This window comes from Balaenoptera physalus (genome assembly GCF_965194825.1).
Source record: "Balaenoptera physalus genome assembly, chromosome: 11".
Lineage (NCBI taxonomy): Eukaryota > Metazoa > Chordata > Mammalia > Artiodactyla > Balaenopteridae > Balaenoptera > Balaenoptera physalus.
This window is the reverse complement of record NC_138896.1, coordinates 67,700,111-67,725,644: the sequence shown is the minus strand read 5'-3', so window position 1 is coordinate 67,725,644 and position 25,534 is coordinate 67,700,111. Positions and strand designations below refer to the sequence as shown.

General features: G+C 49.5%; 1 protein-coding gene across 9 annotated transcripts in view; it reads right to left on the bottom strand.

The window, feature by feature from the left end:
- Window positions 1-25,534, bottom strand: part of SCN5A (sodium voltage-gated channel alpha subunit 5) — a 109,382-nt gene that overhangs the window by 42,388 nt on the left and 41,460 nt on the right. For 8 of the 9 annotated variants that reach the window (XM_082413717.1, XM_082413711.1, XM_082413714.1 and 5 more), the window contains 8 exons: window positions 25,084-25,225; window positions 24,384-24,581; window positions 23,204-23,383; window positions 22,203-22,574; window positions 17,086-17,218; window positions 15,904-16,139; window positions 5,837-6,010; window positions 4,194-4,550 (listed from right to left, as the gene is read on the bottom strand). In XM_082413717.1, coding sequence (XP_082269843.1) covers window positions 4,194-4,550; window positions 5,837-6,010; window positions 15,904-16,139; window positions 17,086-17,218; window positions 22,203-22,574; window positions 23,204-23,383; window positions 24,384-24,581; window positions 25,084-25,225 — 1,792 coding nt within the window. The remainder of the gene's footprint in view (window positions 1-4,193; window positions 4,551-5,836; window positions 6,011-15,903; window positions 16,140-17,085; window positions 17,219-22,202; window positions 22,575-23,203; window positions 23,384-24,383; window positions 24,582-25,083; window positions 25,226-25,534) is intronic. The other variant, XM_082413713.1, reaches the window with a different exon arrangement.

The window sequence follows — 25,534 nt, the reverse complement described above, 5'->3', positions numbered from 1 at the left end:
TCCGTCTTGGCTGAGAAATGTGTGCCCACACCAGGATCAGATCTGAAGATGATTGGCCAGAAAAAAAATCCGGAAAACTGGCCCTATTTAAGCAACCTAAGCCCCTCCCTCTGAGCTTGCCTGTGTGCTCTTCCACACATACTTTGCTTTTTCCGCACTTACTCTGTTTCTTCCACACATATTTTGTTTTTTCCACATGTACTTTGCTTCTAATAAATGCTTTTATCTTTTTCACAATCTTGGTCTCTTTGCTGAATTCTTTCTTCAAAGAAGAACTGAGGTCCTTCTTCCAGCTTTTCACTGCCAGAATCAATCCCTCCTCCCAAGGACTCAGATACAGTCTGAAGTGAGGGCGTTCAAACCCAGGTTTCTTGGGTGTTGGCCCAGGTTCAATGGGAGAACCATGGGTTCATCTGATGTCAAAGCCTGCAGATGGGGCCTTGCTCTCTTGGGAGTAATGGGGGGCAGTGAGGTCAGGGTGAGCACAGGACCGCTCCCTGGGAAGTGGGATCCAATCTGGGATCAGCAGGGACAAGACAGAATCCCACCCAGAAGCAACCCAGGGCATCCATTCACTCACTCACCCACCCATCCATTCATTCATTCATCCATCACCCATCTGCTCTTGGGGCTTTCCTGGGAAGAGGCCTCTGCATCTGTTGGTGAAGGAGGGGCAGTGATATGCCTCTGAGTTCCCCACTGAAGCTGGGTCACCACTCAAAGATCTGGGGCTCCAGCTTTGGAGCTCTCTCCACCTGTGTCCCCAGATCCAACTATGCTTTCCAGGTGAAGGACATGGGAGACTGAGCAGAGAAGAGGGCGATGGCAGGAAAAGAGGCCAGGTGGCAGCCCTTGGGCGCCTGGGACTAACTGTAGGGTCAAGCTACTGAGACGGAGTTGTGTCCAGGCAGTGAGGGGTGCTTGGATAGGTGCTGCGTGCAGGATTAGACACTGGGATAGAGTGGAGGGACCTGGGGCTGGTGCCAGGGGAGGGGCTGAGACTTCAGAGGTGCTGGAACACACAGTCTCTACTTAAGTTATTTAGTAGGGGTTATGGACTTGATGTCCCTAAGGGGGGTTTGAAAAATCTCTCTGTCTTTGGATGGTTCTGGACTACTGCTTGTTGTTAAACCACACTGCAAGTGTGAGGTTTTAGCTTTTGTTAAAAAAGAGAACTTTTACTGAGTGACAAGGGACTGGGCTTGGGTCCATTTCCGTCTCAGGGAGGGTAATTGAAGATGGTGGTGGGCTCGTTCCACACAGGGGTCAGACTGGCTCATGAGCATCACCAGGCCAACAGGACAGAGACACAATCTCCCCACCTTGGGCCTGGGTCTCCCCTCCGCAGCCACTCCCAGAAGGGAGTCCAGCTGAATGGGGGTCCCTATAGCAGGGTGGTGTGTGAAGGTGGACACCCAACCTGAGTCCCTGCTTTGGCTTCTTACAAGCCCCTGAGACATGCTTGTCAGCAAGCTGGCAGTGAGAATTCTGGCGAAAGCAGTGGGCAAGGTTGGAGTGCCAGGCCTCAGAAACCTGCCTTTGGTTTAAACAGTAACATTCATGTGGACAGTATGGAAAGGTTAAGAAGTAGGCTCTCCTGTCCTATCTCTACAGAGAGATGATCACTTTTGACACCTGGCAGTCTCTTTTATGTCGTCACTGGAGGGGTGACACATGTGATGTGATGCAGAGCTGCTGTCTACACTGACCTCTGGCCAGGCCCCCGGCCTCTGTCCACACTGGCCCAGGCCTGGCCTGCCTCAGTTCCTGGGAGCCCACCCTGGGTTCCCCACCGCAGCCCTCGCTCACGCCTGGCTTCACACCCCGTGACCTCCAGGCATCCGGGGCCAGGCTGGGGGCAGGGCAGAGGGTGCCTGGGCAGCCTTGTCCACCCACAGAAGACGCTAGGGCCTCCCTTGCCGCCGGCTTCAGAAGTTCGGCTGCTTCCAGTGCTTTCTCTGTCAATCACACTGCTGCTCCCCAGCCCCTGCCTGATGATCACTTCCCATTTCAATGACAATCTTGCTTCCACCCACGCCCTGAAGCAGCCCAATTCCTGAGGCAGCCAGGGAGGGGGCCGCGTGGGCTGCGCTAGCTTCCCTCCTCCAGCAGCCTCTAATCTCATCCCCAGGCAGATCTGCTAGGAAATCGCAGGCTGTGTGTGCGTGAGGGCAGCTCAGCCTGGTCCTGGGCTGAAAGCTCTGTGTACTCGCATCCTCCTTGGAACACAAAGAGTCTGGCAGCCCCAGAGCTGTGCCAGGGGCTGAGCGAGGGGCACCCTGAGGGGCGGCAGGTTTGAGGGGATGGGAGGGGGGTTGCAGGGCCCGCCAAAGAACTGGGTTCCACTGGCACTGTGCACTCTGCTTCCTCTCTGGGCTCCACCTATGGAGGCTGAGGAAGACCGACCCCAACTTGGCCTGGTTAAGTCACATGGGAGGAGAAAGCAGGCAGGTCTGGAGAAGGGCTCTGGAATCTGCAGCCCACAGTACTCACATCACCTAAAACCCCTCTATGAGCCGCTGTGAGCCTGCGCTGCCCACACCATGGGCAGTGGGAGCCAGACACTGCAGGTGTGACGTTGGAGCGTGTGTGGTCCCCCTGTGTACCCAGGAAGGTGGCTGCATGTCCACAGTGGACACTGACCTCTCCCTGAACAACTGACCCCTCTCAAACTTGCCTCTTCCAAAGGCTCTTTCTCTAGCATTTAGATTTTGATCTCTCTCAACTCCAGAATTGCCCACATTGTAAAGACACAAGGCAAGATGCACTTTCCCTGGGATAGACAGGTGGCCATGGGAGCAAAGAGCTGGGCTCCTCATTACAGGACAGCAGGGACTCTCAACACAGCTATTCAGGATGACATACAAGGTTCTCTCGGGCCCCACCTCACCTGGACAACCACCACCTGCCTGTGCCTGTGTTTTGCTTACCTTGCTTCTTTCCTCTCTAGCATCACCTGTCAATCAGGTCAGCGTGAAACCCCCTCCACCAGGAAGCCTTCCTTGATTTCCCCAGCTGAAGGGGCTCAGCACCCATGGGCTCCCTCTTAATGGCTCTGACCATTCTGACCAGCTTGAGAGTTATCTCAGGCCTGTTTGAACACTCCACCTCCTCACTCTCTCAAGGTGGTGAGCAATGTCAGAGCCACATTCATCTCTGTATGCCCAACAGCATCTGGCACAATATTCTGCATGCAATGGGGGCTCAGCAAATGTTTGTTAAGCTGAATTGAACCAGGTGATAAATCACTGACAGTGAATAACTAATAAAACAATGAGTAGATGAGAAAATAATTAATTAATGGATATAAAATGAATACATAATTAATAAATAGGTAAATAGATGGGTAAATGAAAGAATGAGCAAATGAAGAGTGATGTGCATGAATGGATAGCTAAATGAGTGAGTGAGTAGATAGCTGGATGGATAAATGAGTAGATGGATGGGACTGATGAATGAGAGAATAGATGAGTGGGTTGATAGATGGATGTAGAGGTGGATGAATGAATAGAGGGATAGATGAGTGAGTGGAAAGATGGGTGATGGATGAATGAATGGATGGATGGGTGGGTGAATGAATGGATGGGTAGATAGATGGGCAAATGGATGGATGAATAGGTGTGCGTGCATGTGTGTGAATGGGGGTTGATGGATGGATGGTTGATGGATAGATGAATGGATGGGTAAGTGAATGAGTAGATGGAGGTTGATGGATGAATGGCTGGGTGAGTGAGTGCATAAATGGGTAGGGAGATTTGTAACTGAGTAGGCAAATCAATGGAAAGGTGGACAGGTGGATAGGTGAATTGGTGGGTGGGTTATTGATGAGTGGATGGATGGCTGGATAGGTAGATGTATGAATGATTAGAGAGATGAAAGAGTGAATGGGTAAGTAATAGATGGATTGATGATACATGGATGGATGGGTAAGTGGGTGCACAGATGGGTGAATGAATGAATGGGTGAGTAAATAGATGGAATGATGGGAAAATGAGTAGATGGATGGGTAAATCGATGGATGGATGAGAGATTGATGGGTGGATGGATTGTTTGATAGATGGCTGAGTGTGGGAGTGGACGGATGGAAGGAAGGGTAAGTGAATGGACAGATGGATGACTGGGTGGGTGGGTAGCTGGGTAGATGAATGGATGGGTAGGTGAGTGAGTGTGTGTGAGGCCACTGGCCAACTTACCACGAGGTTGCCGATGACCATAACAAGCAAGAAGACCAGCAGGCACAGTGACTGCCCAGACACCTCCATGCAGTCCCACATGGTCTCGATCCACTCGCCACAGAGGATGCGGAAGATGATGAGGAAGGCATGGAAGAAGTCCATCATGTGCCAGCGGGGCAGCAGACCTGAGTCGCTGATGCGGTGCCTCAGCTCTGAGTAGTTCTTGCCAAAGAGCTGCATGCCCACCACGGCAAAGATGAACACGATGATGGCCAGCACGAGCGTCAGGTTGCCCAGTGCCCCCACTGAGTTCCCGATGATCTTGATGAGTGTGTTCAGGGTGGGCCAGGACTTCGCCAGCTTGAAGACCCGCAGCTGGGGAGGGAGAGGTCCTTGTCAGGGGCTCTGGCTCCCACTGCCCATAGACACCCTCACCCCCGACAGCTCCTGCCTGAGAACCCAGGGCACCCTTAAAGGTCACCGACACCTGTTTCTCCTCGTTTGTCCAAGAGCACACACTATTGCTTCTCTCCACAGCCTGAGGGCAGCTTCATTGGGCCCTGCTCTGGGAGTAAGGTCAACAGATCCAGACTCCTCCCCCCAACCCACCCCCTCTCTCTGTCCCTACACCAGCCTCCTACCCACCTTGGTCTCACTTCCAGGAACCACCCAGTAGATTCCCCATCATGGAATGTCCCTCTTCCAGAACCTTCCTCATCAGGTATCCTTCTGGGCGAGCTCAAACCATCCCTAACTTGCCTAGTCACCTCCATCTTTCCCTCCTCTCAGTCATCACAGAGAAAGGGAGCTGGTGTTTAGCATTTATTGAACACCCACTGTGCCAGGCCTTATGTTTAGGATGGATCAGCTCATTCAGAACTCCAAATAACTACATGAGGGTGGCACTATTATTACCTCATTTGACAGATGAAGAAGCCAGCCCTTAGAGGTAGAGTATCTTGTCTAGGTCCCTTGGCTCTTGGCAGTGGAGTCGGAATTAAAACCCACAGCTAGGCTTTCTATTTTGCCCCCACCAGCCTGCCTTCCTAGCCCCAAGTGAAGCCACTTCCTCCAGGAAGCCTTCCCTGACCTACCTCTAGCCCCATGCCTGGACCTCTTAGACATTTTGAACTCAAAGCATGGTCCACAGACCCATAGCTTTGACATCATCCGAGACCTACTGAATCCACATCTGCACTTTAGCAAGATCCCCAGGCAATTTGTGTGCACATTAAAGTTTCAAAAATGCAGATTCCAAAACCAGCAGGTAGAGCCTCAGCAGACTTAGTTCTACCTGTTGCTTGCCATGTGGCTTTGGGAAATTGTTTCATCTCTCTGAGTGTGGAATGGGAATGTAGTAATACTAGCTCCTCTCCTGGGATTCTATGAGGACTAAAGGGGGCATGGTGAATCATAAAGGGCTTTGCAAATCATCAGGATGGATGGGCACCCCAACTGCCCCTCTGGAGGGAGGGCTATCTCCCTCTGTCTTGCCCACCTCTGTGTCCCCCACATCACCAGCACTGGGGAACGTAGCAAACAGCTGTTGGGTAAGGCATGAAAGATCACAGTAGGGGTGATTGAGTGGTGACCTCGGAGGGGGTGTGGCTCAGTACCCCAGGCCCCCACCCACTCGCCCCCTGCCGGGCCCAGCCGTGTACCAGGCGGAAGGAGCGAAGCACCGACAAGTTGCCCATGCGGGACAGGCCCAGCTCCATGAGGCTGAGGATGACGATGATGCTGTCGAAGATGTTCCAGCCCTGCTGGAAGTAGTAGTAGGGGTCCAGGGCGATGATCTTGAAGGTCATCTCTGCTGTGAAGATCCCTGTGAAGACCTGGGAAGCAGCGGGAATCAGGGGTTCCCGACATTTAGGCTGGAAAAAGCCTCTGGCAGCAGGGGCTCCCTGCCTCCTGACTCTTGCTCCTGTAGGGTCCCCCTTCTGGGCTGCCAGCTCTGACTGCGCCCAGAATCCCAGTGGGTGCCTGCTCAGCCATGGCCCGGTCCCTTGGGGACACCTCCAGCCCGATGCCTCCAGCCAACTCCGCTGTTTCCCAGGCATGACCCACCAGCCTGGGCCTCAGAAACAGCCAGGCCCACTGCAGGCTCTGCAGGGACTCACAGCTCTGGGAGGCACCTGGGATCAGGAGAAGCTGGGGTGGGCCTTGACACCACCCAGCTCCAGACCCCTTCCAGCCCGTGTGGCCACAGGAAGTTTCACACACGCCAAATACACACATTCCCACAAACACGCTTTCATGGCTCATGGCTTTTGCCCATGCTGTTCCCACTTCCTCCCTGTCCACATGCTGACTCTTCTCTCTGTGATAACAACCAGCCACCATCTCTTGAGGCTTGACTATGTACCAAGAGCTGGGCTAGAATGCTTTGCATACGTTGTTTCTTTTAATCTGTCCAACAACCCGACGAGAAAAGTATCATTAACCCCATTTTACAGGTACAGAAACTGAGGCACTGAGAGGTTAAGTAACATGCCTGGGGTCAAGTAGCTCATAAATTTGATAAGCAGGAGATGAACTCAGTGCAGTCCTTCAAGATTTAGAGCAACCACTCTCCCTTCTAGAAATGTTCCTGAGGTGGGCAGGGGCTGGGCTTCACCTGGTTCACTGACTCATGAGTCCTGAACAGCCCAGCTTCAGCCGGCAGAGACTCAAGGTTAAGGAGGCCATCGTGTGATGGGCCAGGCAGCCCCAACCGTGGCCTACGGCTCTGAGCTGTGTCAACTGCTATGGCAGGAGGGCACATGGCTCTGGGAGGAGGGGATATCCCCTGAGGGTGCGGCTAGCAGGAAGTTGGTGCCTGTGTATCAGGCCTTCCTGGAGCCACGTGGGGTAGGGGGTGGGGTTATCCTGAGGGTGGTGAGGAGGCTCTGAGTTTTCTGCAGGGGAGGCCTGAGGTCGGAGGGCCTCAGTAGCTGTGGAGGTCAGAAGCAGGGGCATGGCTGAGGCGTCTCACTGAGATCAGCACTCAGGAGTGGGGGTTACCTTGTCCTTGGCACCTGCCCTGAGGAGACTCTGTGCTGAAAGGAGAGGAGGAGAGGCATCTGCACCTGTCGGTGGCCCCAGCACCAGCCCTTTCCTTTCTGCGGAAACGAGGCCCTGTGGCAGTGGGCTGGGGGGCAGGGGATTGCTGTTGGCCCAGGGAGGGCACTAGGATGGCAGGGGGTGGGCACCTCTGCACTACCATACAGGGCACCACCCATCAGCGCAGCCCATGTGACTTCAGTGGTCCCTTTAGTGCTTGTGCCCAGAGAGAACTGTTCCTTCACCAGCTGGGGTCTTAGGGAAGGGAGAGCCCCTGAAATCCTCCAGCCTGTGCTCAAATTCCTAGGCTGCCCTCACATGTGAAGAGGCATCCTTGGGTTCCACCGCTTTCCCTGCACCCATAACTTTTCCATCTCTCTGACCCCATCTCCCACTACTCTTCCAGCCACGCTTGCCTCCTTGCTGTCACCTCCTCAGGGCCTCTGTACCTGCTGCTCCCTTTCCCTGGATCCTCCGCTCCCCAATCCACAGGACTCACTCCCTTCAGGTCTCTGCTTAAAAGCCACCTAATCAACTCAACAAAACTTCTTAACACTTAAAATCGGGGCCCCGCCCACGATTGTGCTTATCCTCTTCCTTGCTTTATTTTTTGTTCCCTCATATGCCACCCTGACATACTGTACGGTAGCTGTGTGTTTGTATGTTGAGTCTCCTCTGGCTAGACTGTAAACTCCACAGTAGGAGGGACCTTTCCTGTCTTACTGTACCTGGAACAGTGCCCAGCCTATAGGCGGGCCATCAATATTGGCTGAATAAGCATGCAAGTGGTTGGGCCTTAGACCTCCTGCAGCACCCGGCTCCATGTCCCTGTCTTCCTGAGGCCTTCCCTAGTCAGCAACGGCCCTCACCCAGCTGCATTCCCTGCGTTGGGCTTTGCTGAGAGCCCCTAAGGGTGGGGCCTGGATTTGCCCTTCCTTGCCCCCAGCCCTCTGGTCTCCCCGGCCACTGCCTGAGGATGCCAGGGTGAGTGTGTGCTTAAGTCCCTGTCTTCCTGAGGCCTTCCCTAGTCAGCAACGGCCCTCACCCAGCTGCATTCCCTGTGTTGGGCTTTGCTGAGAGCCCCTAAGGGTGGGGCCTGGATTTGCCCTTCCTTGCCCCCAGCCCTCTGGTCTCCCCGGCCACTGCCTGAGGATGCCAGGGTGAGTGTGTGCTTAAGACCCACGAGTGCTAATACTCATGTCTGGGTAAAGGAGCTCAGGAAAGATCCCCCACTGCACTTTGCCCAGGTTTGCAGCTGTTCTGGCAGCAAAATAGCAGATACGAGGTGGTGTTGGAAGTCAGCAAGAAAAAGACAGCAGAGGGAGGCTCTGGGGGATTGCCTTTGGGGAGGTGATGAGCAGAGGAACCAACAGCATCACCTGGAAGGTCTTCAGAAACGCAGAATCTTGAAGGCCACAGACCTGCTGAATCCGAATCTGCATTGTGACCAGACTCACAGGTGATGTGAAGTTTGAGAAGTGCTCTTTCTGAGCAATGGTTCTTAAACTTGGTGCGCTTCGAACCCCCTAAGGAGTTTTAAAAATATTGATGCCTGGGTGCCACTTCCACAGATTCGAGTTAAGTTGGACTGGAGTACCCAAGTAGCGAGAGTTTTGTCAACTTCCCAGGTGATTCTAATGTGCAGCTAAGCTTGAGAACCACTGCTTTAGAAGTACATGAATTTTGGTGTGACTCCTTCCAAAGGATCACCACTGGCATTGTAAGGACATGAGATCAAGGCTGGATGGTTTAAGACGTGCAGAGAACGGCAGCCAGACCCGAGTTCCAAAGCAGGGTCTGCCACAGTGGGATCTTGGGCCTGTTTCCCCATCTCTCTGAGCCTTGAGTGTTCCCATATGTAAAATGGGGATAATAATAACACCATAGGTGGTTTCTAAGAGTTAGAGCTAATGGATGTCAAGTGGATACTGCCTAAGAGAGGGCAGTTATTGTTCTCATTGGCCTCATTTATTATAACTGCTGAAAACTCCAGGCCCAGGCAGGAGCTTCAGATACAAACGGTTCTGCATGATTTATAGGCTCACTGGGATCTAGCAGGCAGGCTGTGAGTGTGGGCACCCACCTCCCCTGACTCCTGGCAGGTGGTACACGGAGCCATCAGTGCTAGTGGTGGCTTCCCAGGAAGTGGGAGGACTTTTGAGAAACCCCAAACTCTCCTGACCTTGGCTAATGTCTTTAATGGGATCATCCTGTACACACTGTAAACTTGCTTTTGAAACGTAACACCTTGTGAACATCCTTCCATGCCATTTAAACATCATCTACAGCATCATTTTCTTTTTCCTTTAAAAAAAAATAGTTGTGGGGGGCTTCCCTGGTGGCGCAGTGGTTGAGAATCTGCCTGCCAATGAAGGGGACACGGGTTCGAGCCCTGGTCTTGGAAGATCCCACATGCCGCGGAGCAACTAGGTCCGTGAGCTACAACTGCTGAGCCTGCGCGTCTGGAGCCTGTGCTCCGCAACAAGAGAGGCCGCGATAGTGAGAGGCCCACGCACCGCGATAAAGAGTGGCCCCCACTCGCCGCAACTAGAGAAAGCCCTCGCACAGAAACGAAGACCCAACACAGCCAAAAATAAATAAATAAATAAACCCCCCAAAAAAAAAAATAGTTGTGGGATATTCCACGGTACAGATGTGCCGTAAGTAGTTTAACCATTTCTTTGTGATGGGCATTCTTTTGTCCCTATTAAAAACATTGCCAGGACTTCCCTGGTGGTCCAGTGGTTAAGAATCCTCCTTCCAATGCAGGGGACGCAGGTTCGATCCCTGATTGGGGTACTAAGATCCCAAATGCCTCGGGGCAACTAAGCCCGCGCACCACAACTACTGAGCCTGCATGCCGCAACGAAGAGCCCTTGCGCCAAAACGAAAGATCCTGCATGCCGCAGCTAAGACCCTGTGAGCCGCAACTAAGACCTGACGCAGCCAAATAAATAAAATAAATAAATTTTAAAAAACTATTGCCATAATAAATATCCTTTCACATACATATTTTAAAACAACTTGCCCAATTATTTTCTTAGTATAAATTTCTGGAAATGGAATTGCATAGCCAACAAGCACTTTTAGAGATTCTGACACATAACTGCTAAAAGATCCTCAGAGATCGGTTTTAACCAATTCCACGAACCACATGGGATAACTGTTTCCCTCATAAAAATGCTAATTCCTGTCCCACTAACCCTTCCAATCCAATAGGACAAAAGCCATCTTTTACTGTTGCTTTGTTGGACATTTCTTTGATTTTTGTATTTCTCCTTTTGTGAAATTGCCTGTTCATATCCTTTACTTGTTTTCCTATTAGGGTGTTTGCCTTTTTTTGGTGTTGTTTATAAAAGTGCTTTATATATTAAGGGTATTATCCCTTTGTCTACTGTGCATTGCAGTTTTCTTGGTTTGTCATTTATCTTTGTCGTTGTACTTTCTAAAAATTATAAAATATTTTAAGCATATAAACAAATATAGAATAATATGATGCATCCTTTGTACCCACTACCAAACTCTACCAAATATTAACATTTTGCCATATTTGCTGCAAATCTTGTTTCATTTTTCCCTCAAAATAATAGCAAAGAATTAAATAGCATTTACTATATGCCAGGTACTGTACTAGTGCTTTACATATACTGAATCACTTAATCCTCACAATAACTCTATGAAATATTATTATCTCCATTTTACAGATAGGGAAACTGAGATACAGAGAAGTTAAGTCACTGGCCCACATGATGAAACCTGACATGAACCTAAACAGTTGGCTTCTTCTGCATAGTCTTGATCACCACCTGCCATCGCAGGTAAAACCCATAGAACTACATTCACTCTGAGGTAATCACCATCCTGAATTTGATGTTTATCATTCCCATGCATGTTTTTACAGTTTTGATGCACAGTATGTTTGCATTGTTTTAAGGTTTCTATGAATGGGCCATGCCATATGTGTTCTTTTTTGCAAGTTTCTTTTATTCTTAACATCATGTTTGTGAGATTTATCCATATTGAAAGATGTACACATATTCCTTCTAATTGTGCACAGTACTTCATTGTATGAAAACACCACAATTTATTTATCCATTTTTAAGTGGAGGGATAGACATTTAGATTGATTCCAATTTTCCCTGTGACTAGCAATGCAGCAAAGAGCTTTCTTGTACATGTCTCCTTGTACAGACATGTGGGACTTTCTCAAGAATATGTATATCTGAAATTAAGTTATAGGGTATGCATATCCGTGACTTATCAGATACTGTACAACTGTTCCCTGAAATGGTTGTACCAAATTGACACTCTTACAAAGTGTGAGTTCCCACTGTTTCATATCATTGCCAACACACAGAAGTTTATTTTTGATTCTCTAATGGGTGAGAAATAGTATCTCAATGTTGATTTAATTTGCATTCCTCTGTGTTTCTTTTCATTTGTTTATAACTATCTGAATTTTCTCTTCTGTCATTTCTTCTGTCCTTTGTTGTGGTTGTGTTTTTGCCAGTGGATTGTCCCTCTTCTCTTTATTGACGTGTAAGCATTCAATGTATATTCTGGATTCCATGTCTTTCCAGTTAAATACTTTTCATAACATCAATTTCCAGTTTGGGGTAGTGATTTCACTTTGTTTACCATATCCTTTATTGTACACATATCACAAATTTTTTAACATAGGTAAATTTAGCAATCTTTTCTTTCATAGTATAAACTTTTTGTATGTTGGAGAAAGCCTTCCCAACCTCCAAATTTTAAATATTCTTCCACATTTTTATTCTAAAAGCTTTAAAATTTTATTTTATTGCTTTTAGGTGTTGAATCTATTTCCCTGCAACTAATTAATGAATATGGTATGGGGTAGGGATCTAATTTATTTTCTTCCATAGAGATAACCATTCTGGGGACTTCCCTGATGGTCCAGTGGTTAAGACCCCATGCTTGCAGTGCTTCCACTGCAGGGGGCGTGGGTTCGATCTCTGGTCCAGGAACTAGGATTCCGCATGCCATGCAGTGCAGCCAAAAAAAAAAAAAAAAGGAGATAACTATTCTTCCCAATCTTATTTATTGAATAGTCTGTCATTTTCCTATTGATTTATAATGCCATCTCTGTTATTTATCAAGTCTCCAAATATGCATTTCTTATTTCTGAGTTATTGATTCTGTAGTACTGGTCCATTTTTCTATATTGCACCAATACTATAATGTTTCAATTACTATAGCTTTATAATATATCTTTTTAAAAAAATTTTTATTTATTTATTTATTTATTTTTGGCTGTGTTGGTTCTTCGTTTCTGTGCGAGGGCTTTCTCCAGTTGTGGCGAGCGGGGGCCGCTCTTCATCGCGGTGCATGGGCCTCTCACTATCTAGGCCTCTCCTTGCGGAGCACAGCTCCATACGCGCAGGCTCAGTAGTTGTGGCGCACGGGCTTAGTTGCTCCGCGGCATGTGGGATCTTCCCGGACCAGGGCTTGAACCCATGTCCCCTGCATCGGCAGGCAGACTCTCAACCACTGCACCACCAGGGAAGCCCTATCATATATCTTATACATGGTAGGGTAAGCTCCCCAGCTTATTCATTAATTTGTTTGATAGACTTTATTTTTCCATATTAATTTTAGGATTGCCTTTTCAAATCCCATGGGTAAAAAAGTGTTGGGATTTTGATCAGAATTACATTAAACATCCAGGTTAATTTGGTAAGAACTGATATCTCTACAGTATTCAGAATTTCATCCATGAAAATGGCATATCTCTTCACTAATTTATTCTTTTATATTTTTCAATGGTTTTGTAATTTTTTTCATATAAAATTTACAATCGTCTGCTACATTTATTCCTAGATTCCTCACAGTTTTTATTGCTATTGTAAGTGTTAACTTTTAGAAATTACTCTCCAAATGATCATTGATGGTGGCGAGGAGCAGAATTAATTTTAGTATGTAGAGTCTGTACCTACCAACATTGCTGAACTCTCTTACTGGTTCTAATTGTCTTTCTGTAGATTTTCTTGGATTATTTCTATAGATAAAAACATAATCTGGGAAATAACATTAGATCTGTTTTCCTTCCTTCTTTCTTCTTTTTCTTCTCTTACCACACTGACAAGGACTCCAGTATAATTTGACTCGAAGCAGGGAGACGGGAACAAAGCTAGAGCTGCAGCACAGCAGTGTAAGGCACTAGGTAAGAGGATGAGCTCTAGATACAAATGGCTTGGATTTGAATGTTGGGTCTTTCACTTCCTGGCTGTGTGACCTTGGTTAAATTATTTCACCACTCTGTGCCTCTGTTACCTTATTAGTAAAATAGGGGTAATAATAATACCATCCCCCTTACTGGTTGTTATAAAAAATTAGGTGTTCAACAAGTATTAGCTATGATTACCAGGATCACTTTGTGTGTTAATTTTTCAGACATAGGTTCCAGGAACACCCAGGTATAAATTTGAACTCCAAATCTGTATAAGGCCAAATTCATAGTCACAAGCTTCTGGAGGTTACTTTCCCCACCCCCTCACCCCCCTCCAGCCCTGGCTGAGACGGACAACCTTCCTTCTTTATTGTTTCCCAGGGTCAGTGTGTGGATTTTTTTAGTTCACCATTTTACTGAACATAGGGTCATATTCTTATGGGGCTACTCAGTTCCAAACCCTACCTGCACTGTCCCAAACACAAGTCCTGTCCCTGGTGTTCACAGAAATCCAAGCCCCCAAGATTACTCAAATCAGCACCCCTCCCACCCGCTAGGGCAACTACAGAACGATTTCACACGTTTACTGCTATGGTTTTTAAGTCCCTCTTTGTTTTTGGCACTTGGAGGTTTTTGTTACTTTCTCATGAACTTTACTATGCATGTCAAAGAATGTTTGCTGTATTTTTAATTGTTTCATAGTTGGAAACATCTCAGGTTTCCTTGTCCACAGTATTGCTAGGAACAGACGTTTCATTTGCCTTTTACCTTTGTTTATATGATGGGCTAAACATCAGTGAAATCTATCAATCTTCTCCTTTATGGAACTTGTCTTTAGTGACATGCTTAGAAAGGATTTTTTCACACCAAGATTATTTACCCATGCTTATTTTTGTGGTTTTGTTTCTTTACATTTAATATTTAAACCATCTAGAATATATTAACTGCAAGACAATCAAAACCTTACATACTAGCAATAAAGCTATCCAAACAGAACAAAATAGAGCTGTAATCCAATGACATGACCTATTACTAATAACTGAACCACAAATTTAACACAACTGCAATTCAATCACAACTTAATGCTCCAGGGAAGCCACCAGTGCTCTTCATCACCTTGACTGCTGCTCAGTCCAACCCAACGGTCACATTCCATTAGAACTGTATTCAACTGAAATCCTACGTAACCACCCTCTGAAGACCACCCAACACAAGGCAGGCACAATTGTGCCACGAGACTCCTACAGACTGAGATCTAGCTTTTCCTTCTGTTTGTATACAGAAGAAGAATAGAAAAGCAGAATCACAGCAAAACGGACTCACATTTGTGAAAAAATTTGAATAGACCCTGTAGAGAACTATCTAGAGTTCTGGATATGGAAAGTAATAAGGGAAGAAAATCCTCACACTCCACAGTATAGGAGACATGCCTACCTGTGGGGTCCACCTGTGCAGCTGGGACCAAGACAGGGTTGGTCTGCAAGAGGAGAGAGCTTGGACTGAATGACCCCCTCCCCCAACTCAACCTCAGTGATGATCCCAGGAGCTCCTTTCAGAGGCCAGTGGGCTCTCTGCAGCCTTGCTCTAGAATCTTCTGCAGAAGGGCCGACCCTTTGTTTACCTGGACAGAGCCAGTAGGACCCTGTCCCCCAGAGTCAGGAGACAACAGCTACATGCCCAGCTATGCCATCACTATGTCACCTCTCTGGCCTCAGTTTTCCATCTTCAGAGTGAAGAGCTAGGACTTGATTTGGTGTCAAGAAGAAAAAAATAAGAATTAGAACCCAGACATTCTGACTTCCAGGGACAGTCTCCTTAATAACAACAACAAAGATAATAACCACAGCTATCATTTATTTTGAGTGCTTACTGTTTATCAAACTCCGAGCCAAGCACATTATACACATTATCTTATTCAATCCTCATTAGCTTCCTATGAAGCTGATATTGTCATACTAATTTTACATTTATTAAATTCAACAAATACTTACTGTACCAATTACTGAAACTAAGTAATTTGCTTGAGGTCACATAGTAAGAGCTGAGTCAAAATTCAAATCTGGCTCTGCCTGATTTACTCACTCCATCCATCCATCCATCCATCTATCTCTCTATCCTTCCTTTCTTCCTTCTCTCCATCCAGCCATCCATCCATCCTTTCCCTAAGAGAACTGCCTCTTTTTGCATACACTCTCCTCCTCCATTACTAACTGCCACACCTCACGTCCCCACACATTTCAGGCTCACCCTCAACTCACTTTTGTTTTCTAGCTTTTGGGCATCTTTATCCCCAACCTCTCACTCCCAATTACATCTCTCACAAAAGCTGATCCTGAGGCTCCTTCCACAAGGTCTTCCACAATGACTCCTATCTTCAGAAGATCCTTTCGTGTTCTGAGTCCCTCCTCCCTTACCCACGAAGGCTGTGCCAGCTGGCCAAGAGCCCTTCACAACACAATGCCCATTTGAGAGTCAGCTGCCAGCAGCCCTTACCAGGTTTCCGACCTGCAGCATCTCCTCAAATTCAGTTGTCATGTTGTAATGCTCCAGTGCCATGAAGAGTGTGTTAATCACGATGCACAAGGTGATGGTGAGGTCGGCGAATGGGTCCATGACCATGAACTTCACTCTCTGCTTGATGGACATCCACAGTGGACAACACTCCCAGATCAGGTAGCGCTGGGCGAAGTGATTCCAGCATGGCGGATACTTGCGGTGAGACTCCAACTCTGGGTGGGAGGGGGCGGGGCAGAGAGCCAGTGAGCTGGTTTGTTTTTGTTGACCGACTCTTATATAACTCGTGGTATTCCAGAAAAGATGTATGACCTACCCAGGAGATGACAGGGCTGCTACATGACAGGGGGACAGAAAGAGGGGCAGGGAAGACTAAGGGAAAGAGTGGCCTATGTCCTGGCTCCTTACTCTGGGAATACGGGAGAAGAGGGCCACAGGGACAGAAAACCAGGATGGATGTGGGGAAAACTGGGACAAGATAGATTAGGACAGATGTGGGCTCTCTTGAGACAACACTCCCACATAGATGTGGGGACACTCAGGGGAGGTATAGGCTGAGACAACATCTGAGACAGGCAAGTTCAGATATAAGGACACCCAGGACCCTACCGGTAGGAACAGATGTGGATATCTGGGACATATCAGGACAGATGCGGGGGGGGGGGGAATGCCTGGGACAGAAGTCATATTGGACAGGAGAGGACAAATCAGGGGGGTGCCAAGTTCAGGATGGATTGGATGTGAGGTTGCCTAAAGTGGGACAGGCTTGGACAGATGTGAGATGCTTGGAATAACCTGGGGTAGATATGGGGATGGCTGGGATAAGCTAGAACAGGCATGCTTAGGATGGGATGGCCCCAGCAGACATGGGGGTGCTTGCGAGAGGACAGGATGAGACCCATGAGCACCTAGGACAGGCCAGGACAGCTGTGGGGATGCTTGGAAGAAACACAGACATGGCTCCTGAGGATGCCCAGGACAAAACAAGCTGGAACAGACGAAAAGACACCCAGGACAGGCCACAGAGACTGAAAAGTCTGGGACAACTGTGGGGATGTCCAAGGCAGGCAAAGCAGCAGCGGTGAACTTGGCTCAGGCCCGGCTAACTGTGAGGGTGCTCAGACTAGAAGCGGGCAGTGTTTGGATGACACCAGGGCTGACCTCCCAGTACGCTGGTGAGGACGCTGACTGCACTGAGGGCTCGCTGCCGCTCTCCTGGCTCCTCGAAGCCGTCCACACACGGAGCCTGGGGGTTCGGCATCTGAGGCCTGCCTGGCTCCTCCGACGGTGTGGTCTGGGTGTAACCGGGAGATATGCGTCAGCCTGGGGACGGAGGTCTGCCTGGATCTGGGGCAGCTGCCCCAGACTCAGGTTGGGGAGGTCACAGGGGGCCAGCATGGGGGTCTTGATGGGACACTGGGCGCTGGGCTTCTTTGCTCCCAACTCCCTCCCAGCTAACAACTCCCCTCTCGCCAATCATTATCTCCTTCATTCTCTTTTTTTCCTCACCATCTCTCATTAGTGGTGATTCCTGAGTGTGGACAGGAAATTACATGTACCAGGTTCTTTTAACCAGATGCTGACATATACATTAGTACATGCAAAAACAATCTGGGAGTCTTAATTGACCCCAAGCTCCCCAGAGTCAAAAAAAGGTGAAAAAAAATCCACCATGCTCTAAGGTGACATTAATGGAAGCATAAAGCACAATGCTCAGACATAGCTGGTGGGAGCTTTTGTGGAGGCAGTTTGGCTGTATCTACCAAGAAAATTTTAAATTGGCTCTGCAGTTCCTTGTCTAGTAATCAAACTTCATAAATAATTATACACGTGCACCAAAAATATGTATGCAACAATGTTCACTGCAGCATTGTTTCTAATACCATAAAAACAAAACAACTGATCAATAGGAAGAATGTTAAAATCAATTATGGATACAGTCCAACTCTGGACTCTGACGCAGACAATAAGGAGAAGGAGGCTGTTACACATATGTTCCCATGGGAGCACTTCCAAGACAAACAGTTTGATGAGAAAACAAGAAAAAGATCTGGAAGATAACACACTAAATTGTTAAAGTGGCTATATCCCGGGAATGGGATTGTGTGGGAAGGGCAAGGACTTTTACTTCTGCACTGTTGGATTTGTTTTCAACGTGCTTGCGTCATTTTTGTAAGTAAAAGAACCAGGCCTACAAATGGAGATGGGGTGTGTCCTAATGAAGGGGGTGGCAGCAGACATTCCCTAGGCTTACTCAGAGCCCCCCACAGAACCAAGAGGGGCCCGCAAAGACTTCATGTCAGCATGGCCGTGCGTGACCACAGTCCGCGAGCCCAAGCTGGGGCTGATGAAGGCACTGCGCTGTTCAGCGTGCAAGAGCGAGGCTCTATAATCTGTCAGAGGGAAGATGGGCCTAGACAACGCAGGGTGGCAGAGCCAGGGCCCGGGGTGGGTACCAAAATGATCTGGGCTCAAGTTCAGGTCAGCTTTTGCGATTGGTAGGACTGCCCTGAAGTGTTGCCTAGGGAGGGAGTGAGCTCCCAGTCATTGAAGTATTCAAGCAGAGGCACCTGAGAAAGCTGAGGTAGCTGGTGGAACAGTAGTACCCTAGGTCCAATGCAACTACAAATCTGGCCAGCTTAACTCACAAGCATGTCTTAAATTCTCCCAACTTCTCTCCTTTACCATCTGTGATAGTTTGGGTTATCATTCAGCAAATATTTACCCTTTCCTCTCCCACTGTGACTGAAGCAAAATTCCCTGTCTTATTGGTGACACACTTGCTTTGGCCAAGGGAATGTTAGTGGACATGATGTGAACAGAAGCTTTGAATGTGCTTGTGCCATTCGCCTTGCTCTTGTGCTCCAGTAATCCTCCAGGAAAAGAGCTTCCCCAAGTAGCTGCCACACTTTCAGCCCGGGACAAAGACAAGGGGAGCAGCCCTGAGCCTAACCTATAGTATGGAGCCAGACCATGTGCAGTCTGAGGCAGAGCTGCCCAGCCAAGGTCAACCTAGACCAGCCAAACCATGGTCAACTTGCAGAGGAGTGAGCGTGAGAATAAAGGCTTGTTGTTAACCATTGACTTTGGGGGTAGTTTGTTACACAGCAGCATTGTGGAAATAGCTGACTGATACACTGTCCTAGTGCAAGCTGTCATCATCTCTTTCCCAAAACTACTACAACAGCCTCCTAACTGGCCTCTTCTCTCCCCTCTATTCTCTACACAGCTGAAAGGGATTCCCTTAAAAAGTAAATCAGATCATGATAATCCTCGGATCAACAACTCCCCCCCACCTTACTCAGAGTAAATCCAAACTTTTCTATAGCTTACAAGGCCCTGCATAGCCTAAATCCTAACTCCTCAAACTCATTTTATATCCCTTTCTGTTTCCACCACACCCGGCCCTGCCTGGCCCTCTCATCCCTTAAACATGTTGAGCTTATTCCTCTTCAGCGCCTTTACACTTTCTGTCCCTTCTGCCTAAAACACTATTTTTCGTGTCTGGCTCCCTAAAATCACCTGTTGGTCAATTTTAACGTCGCTTCCACATAAAGGACTTCCCTGCATAGTCTAACTAATAGCTCCCATTCCCAGCCCTCCCCCTAGCAACTTTCTATCACATGACCCTTACTGGTCCCTAGAAATATTGATCAGTTTACTCTCTGTCTTCCTGCCTACGATGCCAACTCCATGAGGTCAGAGCTCTTGCCTGTTCTGTTCACTGTTATATCCTTGGAGCCTTAAACACTGGCACTCTACGCAGAGGGCTGGCACTAGATAGATATGGGTTAAATGGATAAATACTTGGCACTCAGGGGCTTGGGTTAAGTTCTAGCTCTGTTCCTAAGATGATGGGGGCAGGAAGGGGGGGGGGTGGTTAAGAGGGAGAAGAATCTGTTCAAGGTGCCTCCCCCACTCCCTCTGCCTTTGGGGCCAGGCACGCATACAGACAGCAGGCAAAGTAAACCTTCACCCTCTGCCCCAAATTAAAGTGAGCTGTCTGTTGGGGCTGCCCCCTCCTGTGTTGATGAAGAAACCACTATGTGCCCGACACTGTGCTTTGTTTTCAGACTAGAACTGGGCACAGGTGTCACCAGGGACCCAGTTGAAGCAGGGAAGGCATCCCCAGGGGTCTACAGCCTGCTAATCTCTTTAACTTTTCAACATCTCCATCTTGGTCCACTAATTCCTTTAACTTTGCAGATAACCCCCTTGGCCTGCTAATCCCTTTAAGGTTATAAATGGGCCCCACAGAAGTGAGAATGGGTGAAGTCAGAGTTCCTGGTAATGAAGTGTTTGAACTTGGATTCCTCCCGACATGTGCAGTACAATGAGATGATTTTCTCCCTAATGAGATTAGGAAATTCTATTAGCGCTCCAGCTGCTGACCTGATTCCACAAGGTTGAGGCTCCAGGGCTGGACCTGCAGCAACTGGGAATCTGTGTTCTTGGGAAGCCAGACCCCCACCCTCCAGGTAATGGCCAGGTGGGTCCCCAGACCCACCCAGAAGCTATGGTCTGCCCCCAGTGCATTCCCAGGACCCTCTCCTTGACTCCCTGCTCCAGAGGAGCATGAGGGCCCCAAGTCTTCACTCCTTCCATCCTGCTCAATAATAACAATCATAGATAATAATAATAATTATTGAACATGAGGCAAGTACTGGTCTAAGCACCAGACAGGTATTAACACTTTTAGTCCTCACCACCACCTTCTGATGTAGATATTATTTTTATTTCCACTTAACAGATGAGGAAATTGAGGCACAGAGAGATTAATTGCCTGTGCAAAGTCCCACAGCTAGACCAAGTGTCTGAGCTGGAGCAAAACAGGCCATCTGGCTGTGAGCCCCCTCTACAGCCTGCTTCCACCTTCCTGATCAGGTTTCCCTGTCTTGTCCTACTTCCTCAGAAGGTCTGCCCTCCTCCACCTCCTGCAGGCCTCAGGGTCTGAGACCCACATTTGCCCTTTTCCTGGGTGGACTGCTCTGAGCCCTGTGTTGGGGGCAGGGGTCAGCAAGGGTACTCGGTGACTGGTTGGGCAGACATCAGCCTGTCATGGGATAGGCTGACTGAGTGATCAAAGCTCTGACTGGCCTCTCATGATCTGGCCCTCCCTTCCCATCACCTTTCTGACAGTTGCTCCAACTCCCCTCCCCTTTACTCCCTGGTTTCCAGCCACACTGCCCTCGTGGCATTTCCTCCAATACACTAGGCATGCTTCTGCCTCAGGGCCTTTGCACTTGCTGTTCCTTAGGCCTGGAACATGTTTCCCCCAGATGATGCAATAACAGTATGTTACTACAACATTATCACCACATCAACGTACTCATGCGTGTCCTGATTGCTTTACGCATATTAGCCCATTCATCCTGGCTTCGATCCTGAGGTGGATATTTTATTTTATTTTACTATTTTATTTTATCTTTTGGCTGCACTGCGTGGCATGCGGGATCTTAGTTCCTTGAGCAGGGATTAAACCTGCGCCCCCTGCAGTGGCAGTGTGGAGTCTTAACCACTGGACCACCAGGGAAGTCCCTGAGGTGGGTATTTTAAATCCATTTTACAGACAAGAGACCTGAGGCACAGAGAAATAAAATAACTTGCTCACAGCCATCCAGCTGGTAAGCAAACCCCGTCTGTCTCCAGAATCTGGGTGCTAACCCCTCTGCTATACCACCCCTCACCTGGTTCCCCCCTCCTTGCCTCCTTCAGGTCATTGTTTAAATGCCTTGTAATAAGGGGGTTTCCCTTTCCCTCTTCCCCACTTTTGTCCTCCCACAGTACTTAGAGCTTGGGCTAATATTACTTGACATTTATCAGTTTGTAAAGTGCTGAAATATTTTGAACTTGATGAATAACTGTTGCCCAGAAGCTCAGAAGTGTTCCCTTGCCACTCTGGCCCTTCTCCAGATTGTCCATGATCTGCAACTCTCCAGGGCTCACACCTGGCACACACAGGACCTCTAAGGCACTGGTCCTGTGTCACCACAGCGTCTCAGTGCCCATGCCTTACTAGCTGCTAAATATTTAACTGTCATCCCTGTTTATCATCATTACATACCATATATGCATACATACACATTTTTCTTCTTTCTTTAACTTTTGTCTGTCTGGAAGCTCTAGGAAGCAGAGATTTTTTGGTAGGCTTATTCACCCCCAGAGCTCAGTACACAATAGGCACTCAGTAAATACTTGGTAAGTATTTTTAGACCTGGCTCTGGTGACCAGTCTGGGAGATGGGACCTGCCTGGCGCTGCATGGCGGGGCAGACTCACCGTGTCCAGGGGGCGTTCCAGCATCATAGGGCGGAGGAGGCGGCTCCCTGGGGAAGTGGCCTCAGGGTCGCCTGCCCCCAGTAAGGAAACCACCCCGTTGCAGTCCACAGTGCTGTTCCTTTTGCCATTGAGGACGTGGCTTGGAGTTGAGCTTCCAGGACTGGGTTGTCCCTGGGCACTAGGCCGGCGCAGGGGCCAAGGCACCAGCAGTGATGTGCGGTGGCTCTCACTGTCCCCGGCTGTGCTGTTTTCATCATCTGCAAAATCTGTCTCAGAACCCATGTCCCGTCGGCGGAAGGTGAAAATGCTTCCATGGCTGGAGCGTGGCTTCAAGGAGGTCCTGCTGAGGCCGTGGGTGATGCTGAGATGATTCTGAGGGCACACAGAGAGGGGACATGACCAAGACGGTTCTTCCCGTGCTCCCAGCTTATCACTTGTGGCTTTGGCCCCAGCTCAACTTGGGGCATTGCGGGCTTTTGTCAGCCACATAGGAACTGGATGGGCTGAGCCGGGGGTGCTCAGAAGAGGGGTGCAGCGTTAGAGGCAATCCTGCATCTTCTGGGATCTCTGCTCACCTGAAGCCTGTGCCTCTGGGGCTTTGAGATTGAAGCTTATCTGGGGGAGAAGGGGGCAGGAAGGCCCCTGCAGACAGACCTGGCCCAAGCAGGGCCTGGGGCAATCAATCACGTCCCTCACTCATTTGGGCACGTCCTTGAGCTCCTGCCAATCCACACCATGGGGAGTCCCTCAGTCCCAGCCCCAATGCTGGGGACTTAGCTGAGGTTGGGGATATCCTAACACCCAAACCTACCCTATCCCTCTGCCCAGGGCTCCTCCACTCTAAGAGTGGCCATGGGAAACAGGAGGGGCTGGGAGGGGGCTCAAGGAATATTCTCCTTGGGGAGCAACCGTGGGGGCTGTGACAGCACCAGGGGCCTAGCACGATGGCCTTTTCATGCCGGATCCACCCTGAAAGGGCCAGAGCCACGGCCGGGGATTACCACTGCTCGGGGACCATCCTCCGAGTCGGACTTGGGGAACCTGTCATCCCCACACTCCTCCGACCCTGAAGACATTCGCTTTCTCCTCTTGCTCCTTCTCTCGTGGGAGGTTACTGCGGCCAAAGGGGACATCTCCAAAGAGCTGCGGGACACGGTGTCCACACCCCTGATGGCGAGGGCCTGAAAAACGGTGGATGTCTTGGTCATTGAGACATGATGCAACCTCAGGCCAAGGTAGGCCAGGCAACGCTCAGCACCTCTGTTTTCCCCAACAGTTAAGTGGACTTGCCCACTCACCCCCAAACGAGTACACCATGGAGAGGTGAGCTCAGACAGACCCAGGATGTTTTGAGAAAGATCCAGATCCAGGGATGAAGAGAGCAGTGGCTGAAGTGGGCAGTTCTTGGAAGAGTGGAGGGTTGGGGCAGGTGGGAGAGGGGGTGTTGATGAGCAGAGGTAGCGACAGAATTAGAGGGCAGGGGATCTTCGAGAAGGTTCGGCTGGTCAAAATGGGTGCTGCAGGATGTGGCATGGAGCAGTGAGAAGGAAGTGGATGTCCTTGGCCTGGTTTCTAAAAAGTCTGCTCTGCAGTTAGCCTCCAGCACCCACCATGTGTGGAACTGTGGGGACAGCCATGGCAGCATCGCCAGTGCCCATTTTCTGAGCCTTTTCAGGCCTCCGACCTTGGATCTTCCTCACTACCCCATCAGAAGGTATCCCTTGACTAGGATAAACTATGTCTATGGACACATGGTTCTCTTCTACCCAGCATGCACTAGGTTCACGGCGACCATCTTTAGCCAGGAGCTACCACCTTTACCCACCTGGCACCACCATCACCCAGAAGACACCATGGTCATAGGGAAGAGCGTTCCTCAGCAGGCACCATACTCACAGGACCCACCTTTACTCAGCAGGCACCACTTTTACCTAGCAGGCACCTCCCCATGAACAGGCTCTGTCTTTACCCAGCAGGTGACAAATTTTTACCCAGCAGACACCACATTCACAGGAAATACCTACACCCACCAGACACTTGCTTTACCCAGCAGGCGCCAGCTTTACCCAGCATGCATCACTTACAGCCACCAGCTTTTACCCAGCAGGCGCCACACTTATAGGCATCCACAATCAGGTGAAGGCTTGTTCTGGAGGCTCCTTGGCCACACTGCTCACCCACCTCATGCTCTTTCTTGAGCATCTCCATGGCTTCCTGGAATCGCTTTTCCTTCTCCTCTGTCTCAGCGATGGTGGCTTGGTTTTGCTCCTCGTAGGCCATGGCAACCACAGCCAGGATCAAGTTCACCAGGTAGAAGGAGCCCAGGAAGATGACAAGCATGAAGAAGATCATGTAGATCTTCCCTGCAGACCTCAGGGTCTGGGGGAGCAAGGGGGCGGAGGTCATCTTCACTGGGGCCCCTTCTGGGTCAAGGTCATAAATCCCAAGTTGCCCAGCCTGGCTGTGCCAGGGGTTCAAATGGCCACAGCCTGGAGAGGGGGTAGAGCATGTCCCACCTATAGAGGGAAGTGTCCTAACCTACAGAAGAGAGTGACCTGCACACAGGGGGCAGTACCCCACCCATGGAAGGAGGCAGAACATTTCAGTTGACACAAGAAGTGTCACATAGGGTGGACCAGTGTTCCACTAACAGAGCATGGAGTATCCTATATAGAGGGCTGAGTACTTGGTCACCAGCAAAATGAAAGTTTCTTTGCTTGCTGAGTCCCCATCCCTCAAACGTCCCCTGTGCCTCCTCTCTTCTGACCAGTGGGGAAGCTGCTGGGGCGCTTGTGACTAGTCATTTGTGCAGCCTGGGCCCTGGTGCTAGACACTGAGCCCGTTCCTGGCAGCTCTCTGCTGGCCCCATGCACCCACGTACCTGCTGGTACAGGCGCTCCCAGCAGTCCTGCGTCATCAGTCGGAAGAGCGCAAGGAAGGCCCAGGCGAAGGAGTCGAAGCTGGTGTAGCCGTGGTCAGGGTTCTCGCCTGCCTTCAGGCACCTGTAGCCCTCGGGACATGTCCTACGGCCAGACACACTGACTTGTCCCATGCTGTGAGGGGTCCTCTGCCCCTGAGACGCTAGCTCCACAAACCTACTGCCACACTGCGGGGTCCTGCCGCCGAGACTTTTCATGCTGTGCCTCCCACCCGGGATATCGTCTTCCTCTTTTCTCTACCCATCTGTATGCTGCTAGGCCTAAATCCAGCTCCCTCTGCCCACGTGACACACCATCCCAGCTGCTGTCTGCATTGCCTCTCCCCTCCCAGAGGAAGTGCCAAGGGCCTGGCTCAGGTTTCTTCCCTGCCTGCCTACCCCAGGGGAGTTGGGC